This window comes from Bactrocera latifrons, unplaced genomic scaffold (genome assembly GCF_001853355.1).
Source record: "Bactrocera latifrons isolate USDA-ARS-PBARC rearing strain unplaced genomic scaffold, ASM185335v1 scaffold_8, whole genome shotgun sequence".
Taxonomy (NCBI): domain Eukaryota; kingdom Metazoa; phylum Arthropoda; class Insecta; order Diptera; family Tephritidae; genus Bactrocera; species Bactrocera latifrons.
Genome location: NW_017537489.1, coordinates 2,006,883 through 2,027,071, shown reverse-complemented (window position 1 = coordinate 2,027,071; position 20,189 = coordinate 2,006,883). Strand labels below are relative to the sequence as shown.

At 32.4% G+C, this 20,189-nt stretch overlaps 1 protein-coding gene across 4 annotated transcripts in view; it reads right to left on the bottom strand.

Annotated features, from left to right (window-relative positions):
* The window catches only part of LOC108976739, a 53,382-nt gene that overhangs the window by 29,263 nt on the left and 3,930 nt on the right, over positions 1 to 20,189 (bottom strand). For 3 of the 4 annotated variants that reach the window (XM_018946003.1, XM_018946002.1, XM_018946004.1), the window contains exons 2-3: positions 19,147 to 20,116; positions 10,377 to 10,448 (exon numbers count right to left, since the gene is read on the bottom strand). In XM_018946003.1, the coding sequence (XP_018801548.1) occupies positions 10,377 to 10,448; positions 19,147 to 19,228 (154 nt within the window). In that variant the 5' untranslated portion in view covers positions 19,229 to 20,116. The remainder of the gene's footprint in view (positions 1 to 10,376; positions 10,449 to 19,146; positions 20,117 to 20,189) is intronic. The other variant, XM_018946005.1, reaches the window with a different exon arrangement.

Genomic DNA, 20,189 nt, shown 5'->3' with positions numbered 1-20,189 from the left:
TTTTTCGTTTTTATTTTTTTTTTTCAAAAATTCGTTTTCAAAGTTTTTTTTTGTTTAAATACTTTATATACAATTTTTCCAATATTTTGCTTATTTGCACGTGGTCACTCACAAACTGCTCTTTGTGCGCTCTTACATAATCAGCAAAACAAATAAAAGTGCAAACATAAAATTACATAAAAAAACTTAATGGAAACTAATTAACGTAATGTATTTTAAACAACAAACAACAACAACAAATAAAAAGTATAAATATTCATTTGAGCAATTTGTCTTTCGACGCGACGACTGACGGCTTCACATGTTTTACGTTTAATCGCGTTTTGAATACTACCAAGACGCTGCTCAACTACTGTGTACATAACTAAATCGTCAAGCCGCCGCTAATAACGTCAGTCGGCCGTCAGCTGACAGCGCGCTGACCGCCTTATTCGAAGCAATTTGCAGCAGTACACTTGTAAGGTACAAATACGCACACACACCTACACACGTACATGTGTGCTTATAGTGACATTTTTGAAAAGCAAATCGTAAGAATAACAGCAAAAACAACCACAAAAATTAAACTTATTATCAATTGGCGTCAAACGGCATTCAAATTTCTTTCTTTTTGAATTGTTCTTTTTTTAGTTTCTTTATTTTGATTGCTGGCTGGGCATTTGCCTGATTCTTTTTGCCTACGTTCGCACATTCGTACATTGGCCCGCTATGCAAATGCGTGCTTGTAGTGTTTCGTGCATTTGAAACGCATGTGCATACATGAACATACATGCTTATACGAATGCGAGTTTGGTGCCACCCAACTGCCCAGTCGCCCGCTACCGGTTTACCGGTTTCGATAGCTGCGCGTCGCTGATTTTCACACACCGCGCACTCGACTTTTACCCACTTACATACATATCAGCATACATATACATACATATTCATATATACATATGTACATATGTACAAACAACATTTAACATTTTCTATATTGGCGCTTGTTATGTGTGCCTTTATATACATATGTATGTATATCTATGTCCGTTATGCATGATTTCCTTCCAAGGTGAGCTGCGCGATTGCCGATTTCTTGTGCTTGTTCTTATACAACAATCTGCGATTCGTTATTAAAAAAAAATAATTTAAATTTATTTGTATCTTATAAATTTGCGTTTCATGATACTGATTATACATATATACATTTGTATGTATGTATGTATGTGGTAGTGTGTAGGTATATTAATGTGTAAATATGTATATAGTAGGGCTTCTATGGCATCCAAATGATCCTACTAGTGATCTACATATGTATGCGTATATACGTAAATATAAATACAACTAGTCAACTGTGATTATTTTCTTAAAAAGTTATGATCTAATCTTTGTTATCGGATAACTTGATTCGATAAAAATATCGTAGGATCGATAAAAGGATCGTATTTTATCGATATTTTTTTATTTTGCTATTTTTCGAAAATAATAATCGATCATTTTATCAGTTAAATTTAATCTAATTTGCACATTTTTATTACAAATGATTATTATTTTAATAATATCGTTAGTAGTTTACCGATATTTTCTGATTTTAATTGTTATCGAAAGAAATAATCGATATTTTTAAAGGTTAATTTTCTAATAGTTTTAAATTTTAGTCAAATATGTTGCTATTTTAATATCATTATTAGCTGATATGTTTATCGAAATTTCGTGATTTAAAGTTTCATCGAAAATAAATCGATCAATTGATCAGTTATATTTCACCTAATCTTTAACATTTTTATGAAATATGATGCTATTTTAAACTCATTTGTAGTTGCTCATGTTTATCGATCGATTTTTCTGATTTTGATTTTTATCGAAAATAATAATCCATAATTTTATAAGTTAAATTTCATCTATTCTTTTACATTTTTATTAAATATGATTGCTATTTTAATAATATCATTAGTAGTTGAACATGTTTATTGATATTTTGTGATTTTAATTTTGGGCGAAAATAATAATCGATAATTTTATCACTTTAATTTCATCTAATTTGAACATTTTTATCAAATATTGTATGATTGCTATTTTAATAATATAATTAGTAGCTAAGCATGTTCATCGACATTTTGCGATTTGAATTTTTATCGAAAAAATAATCGATATTTTTATCAGTTAACTTTCATATATTTTTCACATTTAATCAAATATGATTGCTATTTGCATAATATAGCTTTTAAATATTTCGATTGTATGTGATCGATATTTTGTGATGTGTTTATGTTTTAAAAGTTCCTTTACCGATATAAAAAATGATCAATAAATTGAAATATGACTATTATTTTAATTATTTTTATTCTTGATCGTATATTGAATATGAATTTTATAATTTTTTTATCAAAAGTAGTTGTTATTGCAACATTTTTGTTTCTGCAATAAAAAAAAAAATAATTTTTTCAGACATTTATTTCTATAATTTAATATTAACATTTTTATTTTAAATGAAAAAAAAATGTTATATCAGAAAATGCAATTATCACACCTTTTTGACTAAACTCCCACCACTGTTGTTTTTCGAAAAAATTTACTCACATGCTGAACTCCAGAACCATCAACAAACACACAATGATCTGGCAATTATTTGAGAGTTCAAACAACCATATTTTGGGCAAAAACATGCCTTAAAAGCAGTACTATAAGTATATGTATGTGTGTGTTGTACTGCAGTGAAATTCATTTTTTTCTAACTCGTACGGTTTTAATGGGTTTTGAATGCAGTTTCCAAAATAATAACAATATTTGGCACACACCTTATACGTTTTCGAGGTGCTTGGATGGTTTTCTCTTTCTATGCGTGACGCTCAATTTTGATTTTAGAAATATTATTTTTGGTACCCAGCTTGACTACGCCGGCATTCTGTTTAACAACAATTGCTTTATTATATAAAATTTTTTCCGGTGGAAAATGAATGAACAATTCCCAAATTCTCAACATATAAACTTACGCCTTCGTATCGCTCAATACTATCTAATATAACGTTGACTTCTTGTTTGTGCTTTAGGCACGTATGTAGCTACCAGTTACATAAATATTTGGAGTAAATATTTTCGGTATATCAGCTCATTTTGTAACATGTTGCACAGAACGTAAAAATAATGGAAATCGATATAGGGTTGTGTATGTATATCAAAATAATAAGTCTGACGAGATGAATTCATTTCTGAATGTCTGCTTAACCAAACATCCATTGGAATTTGATCTAATGTCATCGACTTTTATAAATCATATATTAAGTCATTGATTTCATATATTATACTCCACTTGATCAGTTTAAACCGAATGTACCATCATCACATTCTTGTTTTGCACTTTGTAATATCACAAATTGGGGAACCAGCATGCTAATTTCTCCGTAGAATGCCTTTTTATTTCCCGTCAATTGTTTTTAATAGATAACGCAAGCCTCAATACTACTATGACCAAAAAATAGTAAGATTTTTTAATTGAAATTTCGTGCGAAACCCCATTCGTCTAAATATTTGTTTCTAGGTTGGTATTACTGTCAGTGACTTCTGTGCCAAATGTCGTATCAAAATAATCATTAGTGTTTACTATACGCTTGTCTTCCTGAAGTTCCATTAAATTTGGTGTGCGAAATCAATTTTCAGAATGTTGGAAAATTCCTTCGGTGATAATTGTTTGTTGTGAGCAAGTGTTTTTGATTGCTGGAAATAATTCAAAGAAGGTCGAGAACGCGATGACGAAGAACCAAATCCAGGACGATCATCAACATTAACTAATGATCAACACGTCAATAAAATACAGGAATCGGTGCTGGAGAATTGGCGACTAACAGTCAGAGATCTTACTGGCATCGTTGGAATATCGAAAGAATCAGTAAGAACCATTTTGAAAGATAATTTGGGCCTAAAAAAAGTTAAAGCACTATTGGTTCCAAAATCTCTAAATTTTTTCGAAAAACAGCGACGTGCTAACGTCCGTGAAGCAATGCTTTCCGACTAACAGGATGTCATGAAACGTATAATTACTAACGATGAGTCTTGGATCCAGGGTTACGACCCGAAAACAGGTAAATCAATCTGCCGAATATCATGGTAAAGGTGAGCTGAAGTCGAAAAACCATATCGAAGCAGGTCAAAAATCAAGGTTATCTAGGTATAATATTTGAGTGTTTTGCTTATGACTTTTCTTGAGTTTTTCGCCAAATTTTCAATCAATATTGGACCGCAACCACGCTCCGTAGCTCCGTTCTGACTATTCCGCAAACTCAAATGAGCGCTCCGGGGAAACTGGCTTTAACAACTGGTTCGAGGATTGGAAAAAACATTGGCACAAGTGCATTGTGGCTAAGGGGGATTACTTTCAGGGAGACGACATAGATTTTGAAGAATTATTTATGAATTCTAAGATTATGAATATAGTCTTACTGTTTTTTGCTCATGGTAGTATATTCACGTACATATGTAGCATAAAGCACCGGAAACAATATACTTCACGGTAATCAAATTGTTTCTTTCATAAAAACCTTACGCCTTCAAGATTAATTTAAATCTATTCGCTGACACAAAAAAATTTTATTCTTAAAAATATTGGTTTAATCATATTTTTACAACTGACTACAAGCTGGTAAATGGTCTCTAGTGTAAATTAATGTGCTATGAATTGTATTGTATTACTTTCTTAACTTACTTATGTATTCTATAAATAATATAACATCTGATCTAACATGATAAGAAAATTCGGAAGCTTTCCGATGACATAACATTGTTTTCCTCTATATATGATTGCCCGCTCTTAAACTTAGTTTTTGTTATTGTTAGGAATAAAAAAATTAAAAAAGAAACAATGTTGTTTTTCCTCTCATGATTTTCGATAATCTTAATTCCCACGTATTCTCCTGCACTCACGATTAAGCATCAACTTTTCCAAATTCTGACAAGAGCTTTTCAAGGTCGATAGCATCACGTATGTATAAAATTTAGCTCGGGGCTTAACAACCCTTACAAAGCACGATTCATCCTTGTTTATCAACGTATATAGCCACTTACATACATATGTATACTTATAGAGAGCAGCACGCAAAATTGTTACCCGTGATCAGGTCATCAAATTAATGAGAGGAAAACAATTAAATAACAACAGTATGCTTATCAGTAAAAGCTTAGTTAAGTTGAGCGAATGTTGAGCTTTCAAATAAAAATAAATAAATATATARTATATTATTTTTGATTGTGGGAGCGAATAGCTTAGATTTTGTGGCATGAAAATATTTGGTTCGCTCGTTATTGTATCGTTTCTCTGCATTGTGGGCTGTAAGCTTCAGTATAAGCACGTCAAATATATGTAAGTTCTTTTTTGTTTTCTTCACTTGTTGATTTTTTTTTTGTGCCAATTTTCGTGTCATCTTTTATGTTTGTTTTGTTGTTGCTTTAATTTTTGTATTGCTCCCACATTTCGACTCATTTCATTTCATCTTTGGCCGATGACATGAATAAACTAAATTGTTGTGCCAACAACGTCAACGCAGTTTACTAAATATAAATGTTATACAATAACAACAACATGCTATAGATCGGACATAAGCAACAATTGTGCTAAGTGTTTGATGAAGGAAATAATGTTTAAAGCGAGCTTTTGGCTAAGAATTACTAATCAATGAAGTGTGTGATATAAATATACATACATATATATAAATATACATACCATATATATATATACATACCATATATATATATATATATATATACAGCTTATAAACAAAACAAAAAATTTGCCAATTATTTTTCTGTAGAGGTTCGATAATTCGGAACGTCGGAAACCCTATAAATGATCAACGAGACGATTTGAGCCGATTCAGTCAAATATATATACGTGAACTAAGCCCTTAGTTTCTTGTAAACTCTATTTTCTCCCGAAGAAGCTTCTCATTTGTCGAAACCGCCGATATCGGATCAGTATAGCATATAGCTGTCATACAAACTGGTGATCCGAAACAGATACTTGTGCCGAAAACTTTTTTATTTTAAACAAAAATCCCACAAAATTTAGCATGAATTATTATCCAGAGTAGCGCTATAATCTCTATAAAAAATTGTTCAGATCGGACCACATATGCTATGTTATGGATGCAATAAAAAAAAATTCTCAAAATCAAGTTCTTGTACGTAAACCGTTTTATACGTGAATCGTATTCTTGCTTTGGTGCAACTGAAGTTAACAATTTTTCTTGTTCTTTTTTCAGCTCTTTAATATTAATATTGCTATATTTTAGTTTTTCATTTTTTTTCTCAACAAAAAAAACCGTTCTTTTCGCCACTTGCAATTGAAAAACATTTATTGCTGCAACTTGAGAACTTATTCCAATCACTCGCCTTGACCAACATCATTTAAATTACTCTAGTTGTTCTCTTTTTCTTCATATTTGTTGTTGGGTATTCCAAAACAATTATCCGTTATAAATAATGGTCTATTAAGTTGCATTTTGATCTTTGAATGTAAATCACTTTGCCACTAAGTATTGCACATTCTTGCAAATTCGTAGTCAGTAACTAACTAATAGTAACACAGCCAACTATTTTAGTTTCTATAGCGTTCTAAAAACAAAAACAATAATAAATCGCATTAAATATTCGCAATGATTGTCTTGATCTGCATAGCCATACTAGAACTGGTAATACTTGTTAGTTATTTCTTAATAATAAAATGAAAGAGAGAAATATAGAAATAAGGAATAACTGAAAACGTGCCGCCACCAAATATTATTAATAATAATAGCAAAAATTAAATTTTAATCTGATAAGCAAGTGATCAAAACTGAACCGGACTGATCAATATACATAATCTAAGAGCGAAAATCGAACCGATTTTTTCGTGGATTGGTAGAAACCCTCCTTTTTATATTCTTTCGTAGCTTGGTATAATCCTCGTTTATTCATGTGTGAAGCTTGGTTTTACCACAGAAAAAATTAACAATGAATTTTCTTGAAATTTTGTGCTTTCAATGGGATTGCGGTTATCGAATCGGTAAAAATGTTGCAGAGGTGTGTTGGCGAGTACATAAACACGAAACAAGTACTTGAGTGGCACACAGCTTTCAGTAAATGTGGTGAAGTCATTGAAAACATGCCTCATATGAATCTCGCCCATTCAGTTGTGTTTATGACCTTAGCATCGAAAAAGTTGAATAAACAGTGCTTTGAAATCAATGTGCTGGTATCGGTGAGATAAAAGAAGATATCAAGAACTCTTATGGTCCAGCCCAAAAAAATCCCAAAAGTCTTTCTGAATATTGTCTTTTAATCCCTTTTTAAATGAAACTTAGTCATATACGATATACTTTTTTCTTCTTAATCTAAAATCGATATTTCGAAAATGTTGACATCATCTACTGTTATAATATCTCTTACCAAAACAACTACTCGGATAATTTAAGAAGCATTGGAAGCATTGGAAGCATATTGGGGCACCATTATAAAGAGTGATCCATTTCGAGGTCCTTACTCTTTTAAATAAAAAACAAAGAGACTTCAAATTGAATGGGAAGGGCTTATTATCATTCGAAAGAATATTCTTTGGCATTTTTTTTTTTTTTGAAGATTATCTCTTCGAGTAGACGTGGCTACGTCTCAGATAGCTCATCCGTTGAGTCCAATTTTCTTTGGCTCGTTCGAGTATTTCGTGTGGTAACTGGCGAATGACACGCGTGATGTCTTAGTGCAAAGTCTGAATTGAAGTGGAATTGTCTACATAGACTTTAGAATTTACATGTTCCCACAGGCGTGATATCACACGATCTTGGAGGCCAATCGACCGACCCAAAACGTGAAATTATCTGCCCTGCGAAGTGTTCTGTCAATAAATCCTTTGATTGGTGCGATGTGTGGGAAGAAGTGGTGGTGGTTGTTGGAACCAAATGTCGCCGAGATCTAGAGCTTCAATTTCAGTCATCAAATAGTGGGTTATCATGGCGCTATAACGGCCTGACTATTCCTAAAATATAGGAGTTGAGAAGTATTAAGTAACTATATCTTTAATTCACTATAAAATTCAATATGCCTATAAATCTTCATAAAATAGTGATTTTGGTAGACTCTCAATCAATGACATATTATATGAAATTGATCCAGACCTTTCTCCAGCCCCAGGATACTTGATACATAGTATAGATTTTCGACTTTAAAAATGTTTATGCGATTAAATTACAAAAATAAATTAATTTTTAATAAAGAGCTTTTGAAAGAAAGATGTCTTTGTAACAAAATACATTTAATCTGTAACCAAATTTTGAAAGATCTCCTTTAAATCATTCAGTAACACATAAAATACATATATGCATACAGTATATGACACATTCATCTATATATTTGAATATGAAGACACATCAGCGTAAAATTGCGACAAAAATAAATTCTCTTTCCGGCGTTAAGAAGGTTACCTTTCAATCAGTTTTCACACTGCTCATTATAATTTACATACTTATATACCACATAAGCAGCGATAGCAAGCGACATCATCACCCAAGCATCCACCCACCCACAATATAGTGACAAACGAAGACGAAAATATGTAGCTACATATATACATACATAAATGTATGTAAATATACACACATGAACCTCGTCAACATGATCTTGGTGCTATATGTGGGTCTATCTACAAGTTAGATTTGTTTGCGTGTGCTTCTGTGCTGAGAGTGATATTCGATGACACATTTTCATAAATGCGGACACAAGCCAGACGAATTTTCATCGCTCACCATATTTCGGCTGTTTGCATATGTGTAATGACCATCTATTTAAGATAGCTGATAGCTCTATGTAATTATGTATCAGCTTGTAAGTGTATATGTTTTGGCGTAAATGTGTTTAAAATGTACTTTGATGATGAATTTGAAATTATGTGTTGGCGCATTTACTTATCACACGTTTAACTCATAACTCAATGACGCTCACCACGTATGGATGTATATGCATGTATAGTATAAATATGTATATAAGCGTATATGAAAATCTTAAGAGAAAAGTTGTAATGGAGCCACATTTTTAAGTGAAAATGCAGACCAAAGATAGTAGTAATGATTAGCGTCGTGAAGTATTTATCAGGAGTGTGCGAGCTTGTAAACTGTATGAGGGTTTAGCGGATGCTCTAAGTAACGGGTTTTTCAATAGACCGGTAGGAACAAAAAACGACGCCATATTTTTCCCGCTCGTTTGACATTTCTCTTCAGTAAGGCTTGTGATTTCATCGTGGAAAGATAAAAGATCCAACAACGAGTCGAAATTATTAAAATTTACTACCGAAATTCGGAGTCAGTGGCCTCAACTTTAACAGCGCTATTTCCCATTTATGGTCATCATAATCATAATAGCATCAATTAAGGAAGACCCAAATTAGTTTCTCTCACGTCGTTTTCAAGCGTTGGGCATCTCTATGACGTCGTTGTAGCGAATTTTGCGAAAAGATCTTGGCCTACATCTTTACAAGATCAAATTGACGCAAGAACTAAAGCCGCTTGCCCATCAGAATCGTCGTATGTTCGTCAATTGGGCTGAGCAACAACTTAAAAATAATCCGGATTTTCATCGAGATATCATCTTCAGCCATGAGGCTCATTTCGGGCTGAATGGCTTCATCAATACTTCGAAACCTGGTTTTTGCGTCTGGATTTGTGCAAGTATGCCCTTTTGTAGCGCTCTTATTGAAAACCCCGTTAAATGTATTAGTAAATGTATTAAGACTGCAACTCTGTTAGTCGCTAAAACCGAATTTAGCCGAGTTGCAGGCAAGAAAGAAGTACATAACGAGCTGCCAAACAGCTCTTGCACACATATCACCCATCCATATCGTTCGATTTGGTTACGAATAAAATAGCATTGGAAATAATGTGAAGTCAGCTGCGACTTCTCAAAAATTTTCCAGCATCCATAGAGGCTATGCTTAAATTCCAAGTTTTAATTTGTCCACATGCTGTCAAATTTATTGTACACAATTTATATATTATATTGTTTTTGAATTATATGTGATTATTTCCTACTAATCTCTGGAAGTAGGGTAAAATTCAATTTCAAACCCAATGACAGAAAAAAATATAAAAGTAGTAAAGTGAAAATTAATTATACAACTGATCCGCCCTAATGTGAAATTTACATATATAAGTCCATGTAAATTTGTATCTACAAACATTTTCAATTACAAATGAGTATATGTATGTATGTCGACAAATGTATTTTAATGAATGTATCTACACGTTGCCAACAGCATTTAATTTACTCGAACAACATTAAAACGAATTTTGTTCCACATTTGTGCACACGAACACACTGAACTTACAAAATTACTAAGTAATTTAGTTTTTACTTATGTGACTCGGTTTTTTTTCTGTATAATTTACCCATTACTGGTGCCATGCAAACCAAAAATCTTGTTAATGTTGCGCCACATACCCCACTCGCATCGCTTAACTCTGCAACAAATTCAAAATAATATTTTATGTTTTTGTAAATACTTCCAAATTTGTGTACACATATATATTCACAACGCTGTATTTAACTTTTCTTATTGCATAAATAAATAAATCCTCTTATAAGCCCAATCTTTTTTTTTTATTCTTTAAATGGAGCAACACTTTTAGCACAAACTGTTCGCAATTTACATTTCATAGCTTTCTTTGGCGTCTACATTTGCTGCTTATCTGTAGCATCTTCTTACTTGGCACAGTTGAATTCTTTGTTAATTCTCATATTTACTTTGCCCATCGATCAATTTGATGGACGCTAATTGAACATGTGATTTACTGTTATTTGTTTTTTTTTTTTTGTTATTGGAAGCTTAGAAGCTTAGAAATTCTGCTTGATTTTAACTACAAATCGGCAAAAGCCTCACTTGTTGTTGAGGCTAAATAAATTGCCCCTGTTGGTTGTTGCTATTTAATTCGATTACGTGATTCAAGTGCCGGTTGGAACACGAAAAGCTTGATTTTCGAAGAAAAAAATATCGTTTGTGGAACTTTTTTTATCTCATTATATTGTTCACAATTTTTTTCTACTTGTTTAATTGTGTTTTACATTTTTACAGTGTTTATTAGTGTCTTTTTCGGTATTATTTGATAAAAAAAAAACTGTTAGAATTATGAGATCCTTCCTTAGGTTAGAAATACTCAAGTACTTGGAAAAGCGTCTGTTATTTTTGATTTTGCTTTGGCTGACCTACGACTCTATGTATAGTAATGAATCTATGTTCTGTTTCAACTCTCTGTTGAATGTTGGAAATGACGAAAAATGTTATAGCCTCTGTGGAGACCGAAATTTAAATTATATTCGCATTTTATGACTTTATGATCTAGATCTCCAAAATTTTCACTATGACAAGAAGTATAAAAAGAGATTAAAAAGAACGTAAACGTAGGTCGCCTTTTATATTTCTTGGTTTGGTAACTCTAGTGTTGAAAACTGGAAATTTACAAAGTTTGATATCTTTGATGGTATGCATAATCAGAACATTTTGACATATGAGCGCTACTATTTGTGTTTTTACAGTAACTTAAAATATTCTCCACCACAAACTGAAATAAAATCGCGAACATTTTCCCGAGATCATTTGTTTCAACTTTCGACGTAGATTGATCAAAAAGTGCATAGATGCACATAATTCAATTTTTGACGGTGAAGCTCCATCAAAGACCAGTGTTTATCGAGGATATGGTGAATGGTGGTACTCTACGACTACTCTAAGACGCATTCCGGGAAGGTCGTCCAAAATCAGTTGCTGTTCTGGAAACTATTAATTCTGTGCGAAAAAATCGTCATGTGGCCTATCGTGAGATAGAGACAATTATGGTATTAGCGGGACTAAAGGCTCAAAAAAGTCTCGTTTCGATTGGTCGAAAGAAATCTTAACAAAATACGATAGCGGTGCTTCGAAACACGTCTACGACGTCATGTATTTATGCGTATGAGCCCAAAGTAAACAGCTGTGAACTATATGAGTGTTTCAAGAGTAGTGGGCTTTCCATGAATCAGGAAAACTCTTTATTACCGTTCGTGAAAAATAAACCAAAAGGTCAACGTTTTTCGACAACTGAAGAGGCGGTTGATGCGTTCAGAATGCGTGCTGTGGATATACCTCAATCTGAATGGCAAAAGTGCTTCGACAATTGGTTCAAACACATGTAAACGTGTATAAATCTTATTTAGGGATATAAAGGCAACCTACACATGTGGTTTTAAGGGTAACCGCGTTTATATCGTTCTGCCCAAGCGTTGATACCACTTGAGTCTCAGCAAGGTTTTCCAGCTACAATTTTCTGGAGGTCTAAGGTTAGCGAAGAGTCGACCTTTAAACGGAATTTCAGATTTATTTTTTTTTGGTTAGCTTCTGTTAGTAAGTAGTGTTGCTAACACCGAAATTTAAAATGAATTGTAATTAATAATAATATATTTTTTTTTACAATTTCTACAACCATACGAATTTTTTTCATAAAATTGCTTCCATGAACTCAAACTTATTTAAAAATGCAAATTTCAACCCAAACTTAATTGAATGTGCATATTAGAAGTATAGTATAGAAAATACTTGAAATTCCTCGTTGTTTGAACATTGGAACGCGTGTTGATTGAAAACAGCCATATTCTTTCCGCTTTTGGTTAATTTACTTTCGATTGCTAACAAGTAAACAAAACTAGAAATCAAACTTAAGCAATTCGAAAACAGATAAAACGGTTTTATTGCAATAACATCAGATAGACTAATGGTGATCGACACAAAGTTGATCAAATGTAATGTGTATTGTTGAACCGTTTTTGATGGTGCGGTTATTTGATGGGTCGGGGAATGGTTTTTGGCTTTATACTGAAACCGACTACCGTTAAAAAATTGCGATATTTGCAATGTATTTTAGAAATAAGCAAATATCGGTTTTCTGTACACAAATTCAAAAACTAATAAATATATGATGTAGAGGTTGGCACGTGTATTTAATTCTAGCATTTCTTTTAATATATTATATTTCTAAATAATATCAAAATTTGGAAAAAAAGAAAAATTTTAAGAAAAGTTATTTTCACGAATTTTAATACAAAAATATTTCAATTTTTAAATACTAAAAAACTTAAAAATAATTGTAAGGTATTTGTTTTAGGTAATTTATTGCTTTTTTTGAGTTACCACATGTATTTAAATCTTAGTATTACATGTATATAAATCTTCTTCTTATTTTTTTATATTTCAAAAGTTTAAAATAGGTCAATAGTAAAAATTAATTATTAATATGAAATTAGTGATATTAAACGAAATCTTAGGTTAAACTATTTATTCAAAGGAGTAGCCACCTTTTCGGAATTCGAAAAAAATTAAAAAAAAGTGTATTTATAAGAAATTAGTGATATTTTAAATCTTATTTAAAATGATTAAATATTTGTTCTACGGAGCTGCCACCTTTTAAGAATTTGAAAAAAAAAATATATAAAAAAGTGTATTCATAGGGAATTAGGGATATTTAACGAAATCTTATGTAAAATTATTAAATATTTACCCAAAGGAGTTGCCACCTTTTTGAAGTTTGATTATAAATGTTAAAAAAAAAGTATTTTTCCAATACTTGAATATTTACTATAATATTAGGTTGTCAAAAAAGTCTTGCGGTATTTTCGCTAGTTGGCGCTGAGAGCGCGTAGTTCTAGTTTCATTCGTGGCATCGGGTCATGCTATACCTTTTTGGAAAGCTCATTTTCGTCGTTTCTTTTAAGTCGTTCGTGAGTTATAGCGTCGCACACATGGAGTAAAATAAAGGGAAAATACGGCATATTTTACAGTACTACTACGATAAAGGCAAAAATGCATCTCAATTCGCCAATAAAATTTGTGCAGTTTATGGACCCAATACAGTTTCCATTTCCACCGCACAAAGATGGTTTCAATGTTTTCGTTCTCGTGTAGAGGTGGTCAAAGATGCGCCACGCCCGGGAAGGTCTGTCGTCGAAAATTGCGATAAAATCGCTGGATTGGTCGAAAGAGACCGGCATAGTAACAGCCGTAGAATCGGTCAAGAGCTGGGCATGAGTCTCAAGACTTTTTTGACAACCAATATCTGAAATATATACGCGTATAAATCGGTCAGCTCTGTCTAGTATATTCACTTGTTACCTAACATCCAGAAATCTCTTGCAACTAAGTCGCTAATTCCTAGCTAAATACGCAATTGCAGCACATTAGGTTTAACGGTGGCTAAGTTAAGCCCACTTAAATTTCAATTTGACTTTTTTTTAATAGCAACTTTATTTTATCTACCACAATAGTTGCGGATATGGATATTATGGCTCAATTTTTTTTTTTTTTTTTGCTATTTACTAACGATATGCGGTTTTTCATATTATTGAGTGCAAATATGATGAATTAACTCATGCAACAAAGTGCATGACACTTCGCCGCACATTGCGAGCGTTTGTGTCGCCTTTCTCACCATAAACATATTGTAGTTTAAGTACAATGTTCAAGCGGTTCTATTGTTTATGTTATGAGCTTTTGTTGAGCACAAAAACAAAATAAAACGAAAAGCAAAAATAAAAAGAAAAAAAATTTGTATCCAACAGCAAAAATAATCACCTTTTAGATAATAAGCCGGTCACGTACAGGGATACATGAAGACATGAATGTACGTTTTATGTATTAGGGTGTGCCTTAAGTTTTTGGCTTTACTGTTCAAGTGCCTCTATAGACAGAAGACAATATTATCATGAGCAAACTCTTGGCATATACACTGGGTCTTATGTCGACGAGCTGTCGGATCAGAAAATTTCAATAATACTCTTATATGATAAAGTAGATATAAAGTAGTTGGGGTACTATAATAGGCATGTTTATTTTTAGTACTTTAGTCTTTGAAAAATCAGTAATCAGATATTAAAATGAAATGGAGTAAGCTTGACGTCGGATCAACCCAATACTAGAAGAAACTAGAATGAGAACTAATTGTAGAAAAGGCGGGAAAATCATGCCATTATTCCAGCATTATAGCTGCTAAAGTTCCCGCCGTTCCAAAATCGGTAGTTAGTGAACTTAAATATCTCCAAATTTTCAACCAGAGAAGGCCGCATCATTGACAACTTATTGTCATTGATTTTCGCATGTTGCAAACCGCTTGGAATGTTAACAGCGTTAATCAGAGCAAATCTATATTTGGAAGGAGCATCAAATTATTAAGGCCCACTTTATAACTTCTAGCGTTTGACTATTAGGTTTGTTCTAAATTTCACGATTTGGTTTTTACTTTTCAAATCAATTAGAAGTATAGAACAGAACTAAACTGAAACTAATTGTACTGCCTACTTTTTTGAAATTATCCTATGTGATCAAATTTGATCCGGACTGGTCCATATCAAAAATATGTTTATACACCATTTTTACCTTTCGTTCGTGCCATGTTTGTCAATTTGTTTGTGTTTGACAGCTGTTTGTTTACGACAAGAAAAGTCTGTCTCGTGATTTTTGACATATTTTTATATTTATGAACAGAACTATTTGAGTGCCACAAACCATTCATGAAGGTAGAAGGCAGAGCTTCTCAACATCTCTTATGGATCGACTCAACACATTTTATTTAATGTTTTGGGTATGAAGCGTGTCAATGCTACACTCATAAAAAATGATCTGAAGGTTTTGCAAAAACGACACCCAGTATAGGTCACAAAAGGGATGCTTGACAACGTTGTTCGCTCGAAGCATTGAAGACCACCTAGGCGCTCAGTAGCCAGTTTTGAAGCCTATAATAAATAATTTTATAAAAATATATTTGCCACTCCGGTCCGAATATATATGTATGTACATATATATGTACGTATATATATTTTCATTATAAATTTTTGTTTCTATTTTAAGTTTTGACTATTAGTTACTGAGTTTGTTGCACTTTATTCAAATATATATATATATATATATATGTAGATTATTTTCAACGCCTTGCTCATTTGTTTCCTCAAGCTATTTAGAGCCACCCTAGTATCTATAGATGCAATTATAAATAAATTGAATATATGCACATTTGTATATTTATAGATTTGTGTCTCTATTCACAGTCTGCGTGCATAAAAAAGCAAACATTCAACTTTTTGCTTGCTTTTTAATTAAACAAGAAGATAAAAAGGAAAACAATCAATTTGCTAAAAATATATACATACATAGAAGCACCTATATTTATCTGCTCGTAGTAAATGCATTCTTAGCACTTCAAGTTTGTCTTCTTGGTGTCGCTGCCGGTCACAAGCGATTATATGTACATGGCAGTGTGGATACATATGTACACTAGCATACATATATTTAATGCCGTTAAATGAACAAACGAAATGATAAATTTTTTTTACAAGTCTGGTATCTTAAACAGGCTGTCATTATCTATGAGCTTTTGCTTAAGTTACTTATTACAAAGTTATTTACATACGGTATACATTCATCCATATGTATATGTACATAAATATTTACGACTTTAACTGCAGCGTACTGAATTGATACTATGTATTTAATCATTTGTAATTACAACTGAACGTAATCCACTTCTATGCTGAACCAAATCGAATCGAATCAAATTCTGAGAATCGGCAAAAACTAAGTTGTTTTGAACTTTGCTTAGCTAAATTATCTTGCTGGCCATTATATTTTTGGTCAAATATATATTAAATCTTTAGTTGTGTTTATAAATGTGAAAAAAGTGTAGTAATAAATACGCATAACCTCAATTTGTCTGTCTTTATCAGCAAGTACAGAGAGTAATGACATGAGTGAGAGGCTCATTGGTGCTTATGAGTAATTTGATTTGTCGGTTTATTTTTATACTGGATATTGCATTTAAAATAAAATTAATATATTAATAAAACTATAAACACAAATATTTTTTTTAGTACTAGAAACTTTTGCACTAACCTAAACTTTTTGGACATGCTAACCTAAAATAACCAAAAAATTATGTTACACAAAAGTTTTTGTGCCTGATGTCGTTAAACACTTCAACTATTTCTGTTTTGTGTAATATTCAGTTTTATTTAGAATCTATTTTATTCTTTAAATACTTATGAAAAAACACTTTCTTTTATATTCGACAGAACTTCAAATTTGCTTTGTGTCAAATCTGATTAAAAGTGTAATCTTGACAATAGCTTTAAAGTGGTAAGTGAGAATAAACAAGTTTTTCTTGACTCTTTTGAATTCATTTTATATAAAATTAAAAATAATGTGCATTTACATAATTTAAAGTGCTGTATCGGTGATTCGTTTTGAAAATATTTGGATTCTCTTGATCCCGTAACTAATCTCCAGGAGAAAAACAGAAAAATTAGCGCAGTGGTGAAGTACATTTTCTGTTTATAATTTTTCAAAAAACAAAACAAAATTATTTTTATTCTTATTTGCATCAAGTAGTGATCGAAGGGCTAGTCCAAGTTTTGATTTTTAGACAAAAAGACGGTTGCCCAAAAGAAAAGTCATTTGTTGTCAAAAAAATTTACACTTCAGAGTGGTTTAGGTTAAGTTTATAATTAATTATAAATAATTCGTTGATACCGGCTGGTCACGCCACAATGCCAGATTGATTTAAGTTTTATTTGAGCTGAAGTATTCGTTAATTTTGCGAACTTTAAGAGCGACTTGATATCTAATTGTGATAATTCATCTAGTCCCTCGAACTGCGAGTTTAATACGAATTCTAGTTGATGCTGGACAAAGGCATAGAAGGTATTTCAGCGAGTCTCTCATGTCTACTTCTCTGCATATCTGCATAGATTGATGTTACTTATGCCCAACTGGCTGTTGTTGTTGTTGGATTAGATAAGTTGTTATCGATGTCATCCAAAGGAAACGTCCTGTTTTGACGAGGTCAGACCAAAAGTAGTGGATGTCGGATAACGGATAAGTAGGGTTTAGTAGGGCATGCAAGGAAGTGGCCAGTGAGGACTCATTGCACGCTGGACATATATTTGATATGTCAGGGTCTATTCTGGATAAATAGGAGTTTAAACTGCTACAGTATCCCGAACGAAGCTGCGCAAGGGTCACTCTCGTTTCTCGCGGCAACTTGAGATCTTCGTCTACAATGGGTGGTTATTTGACTTCAAGTACGCCATTCATTGAGAGGGAGTCGATGACGGTGTAAATAGCTCCACTGTGAATGGCGGTCAGTGTTTGTCGGAAACTAGTTGCGTCCGAAGTCGTTATGTAATCGGCGTAGTTGAGTAATGACCTCTTGATGCTCCTAGGAGGCAGTTCCGCTTCGAGCAGGTGACGTGTGATTATGTTCTTTAAAATTGAAATTATTTTCAAAGATCTTATCTAACAAATGCGCTCACATCTCAGAAACTATTTACCAACCAACCAAATTTTCTGGGAATATTCTCAAATGCCCATATGTACATTCCATAAAAGAAATGTCGATGTCTTGATATGATATTAAGATATTATAAAAATTGTATATGATTTTCGCACGATCCAATATGCAGAAATGTATAGCTGAATGGTTTAACAAATAGGTCCAGGGGTACTACCCAGCGAATTCAGAGCTCATAACGCCTGGCCTTACTTCAATACTCCTTAGCAAAGTGTAAAGTGGCGAGAACGTCTTTAAACAGCATTTTTCTCATATATTAACATTTGTAACCCTAACACATTAGATTTTTTTCAGACGATAACATAATATTGATCCAATATTGATGTACCAAAAAAACAAAATTTCATTTGACTTCCTTTGGGCATACTTTTAAGGTAACAAAGCTACAGTTCGACGTGTCTTGGAAACGTATTCCTGAGAAAATGCAAACCATTTCGCGAAACAGCTATAAAACCTCTTTAATTTTCACTAAAAGTTGTTGCAGTGGTAGAAATTTATGTGATCCCTCATTCTAGGATGTAATTATAAAATTATAATCCTATCTTTTGCACTTCTATGGCAAAAAGTATGTCATTCTTCAAGTTTTTTTTTTTTTTTTGAAAAAATAAAAAAAAAATTTCCAATACTCAAATATTAAAAATATTTAATTAAAGAATTAAAAACCAATAAAAATAATAGTAAATCTTATCTTTTAATACTCTCATTGCAGCTGTGTGTACTATGTACACCTTTGCGTATGCGTAATCAAATCTGTTTCGGCGTTAAGTATACGCCAACGTGCAGTGGTCATGCATACCTTCGTCCCAGGGATGGTGTCTAACGCGGCGAGGCTTGCCATTGCGTTTTCTGTGCTTCTTCTCCTCCTTTTTCTCCTCCATTATGCGATTGCTTGTGATAAATTATTTGACGTCACGTTTGGGTCACTTTGTTGAAATGCAGCATACATACACCAGCACGCCTGGTGATACCCGTTTTCACACACACACACACACGCATACACAGGGCAACAAAAAAGTTTGAGTTTACCGGACTTTTATGTCATTCGATAATTTTATAAAATTTATTTACACGTGGTTTGCACTTGTAATTTCTGCAAGGTGTGTTGCACTGTAATTTTATGCATACATATATACACGTATATGTATATATATATATATTTATTCAAAAATATAATTTTTATATGCGTTTGTATGTATATGTGTGTTGATTATGTATTTATGCAAGCGCGTCGTTCGTTGCTTTTTGAATTGCGAATAAATTTATTTTTACACTCACACACACACATTCATATATGTGTGTGAATTTTATGGTTAATTCTGATTTTCCATACACTGTGTTCGCGAAATGCGCGCTCATTTGCAGTTCTCCACTGGGCAGCTTTTTGTTGTTGCCTTTTTTCGTTGCGCTTTTCGTGCTGCTTTAGCCGGCACCACCACAAAATCGCGTTATTTTTGTCAAATTTCAAGTATGTTTATATATACTCATGTATATATAGTATGCAGATATATAGACTTTGTCGTTCACACACTTTCTAGCACAGTATTTTTACTTTTGAAATTTCTTGTTGTTGCTACTTTTTCGAATTTTTGATTTCATTTGAGCACATTATTATTTTTTATTTCCATTTATTTTTTCACAAGTTATTTTTAATGCGATGATTTAAATAATAATTTCGTTGGTTTCTCATTTGGCACTGGGCTGTGGTTGCTTGTTGTTGTTGTTATTGCTAATATATATGCTTATTGCTAGCATTGAACACAGAAAAACTGTAGGAGAATTTAAAAATATTAATTAAATTGAACTAAATTCTTTTTAACAAAATAAATTATTATATATAAA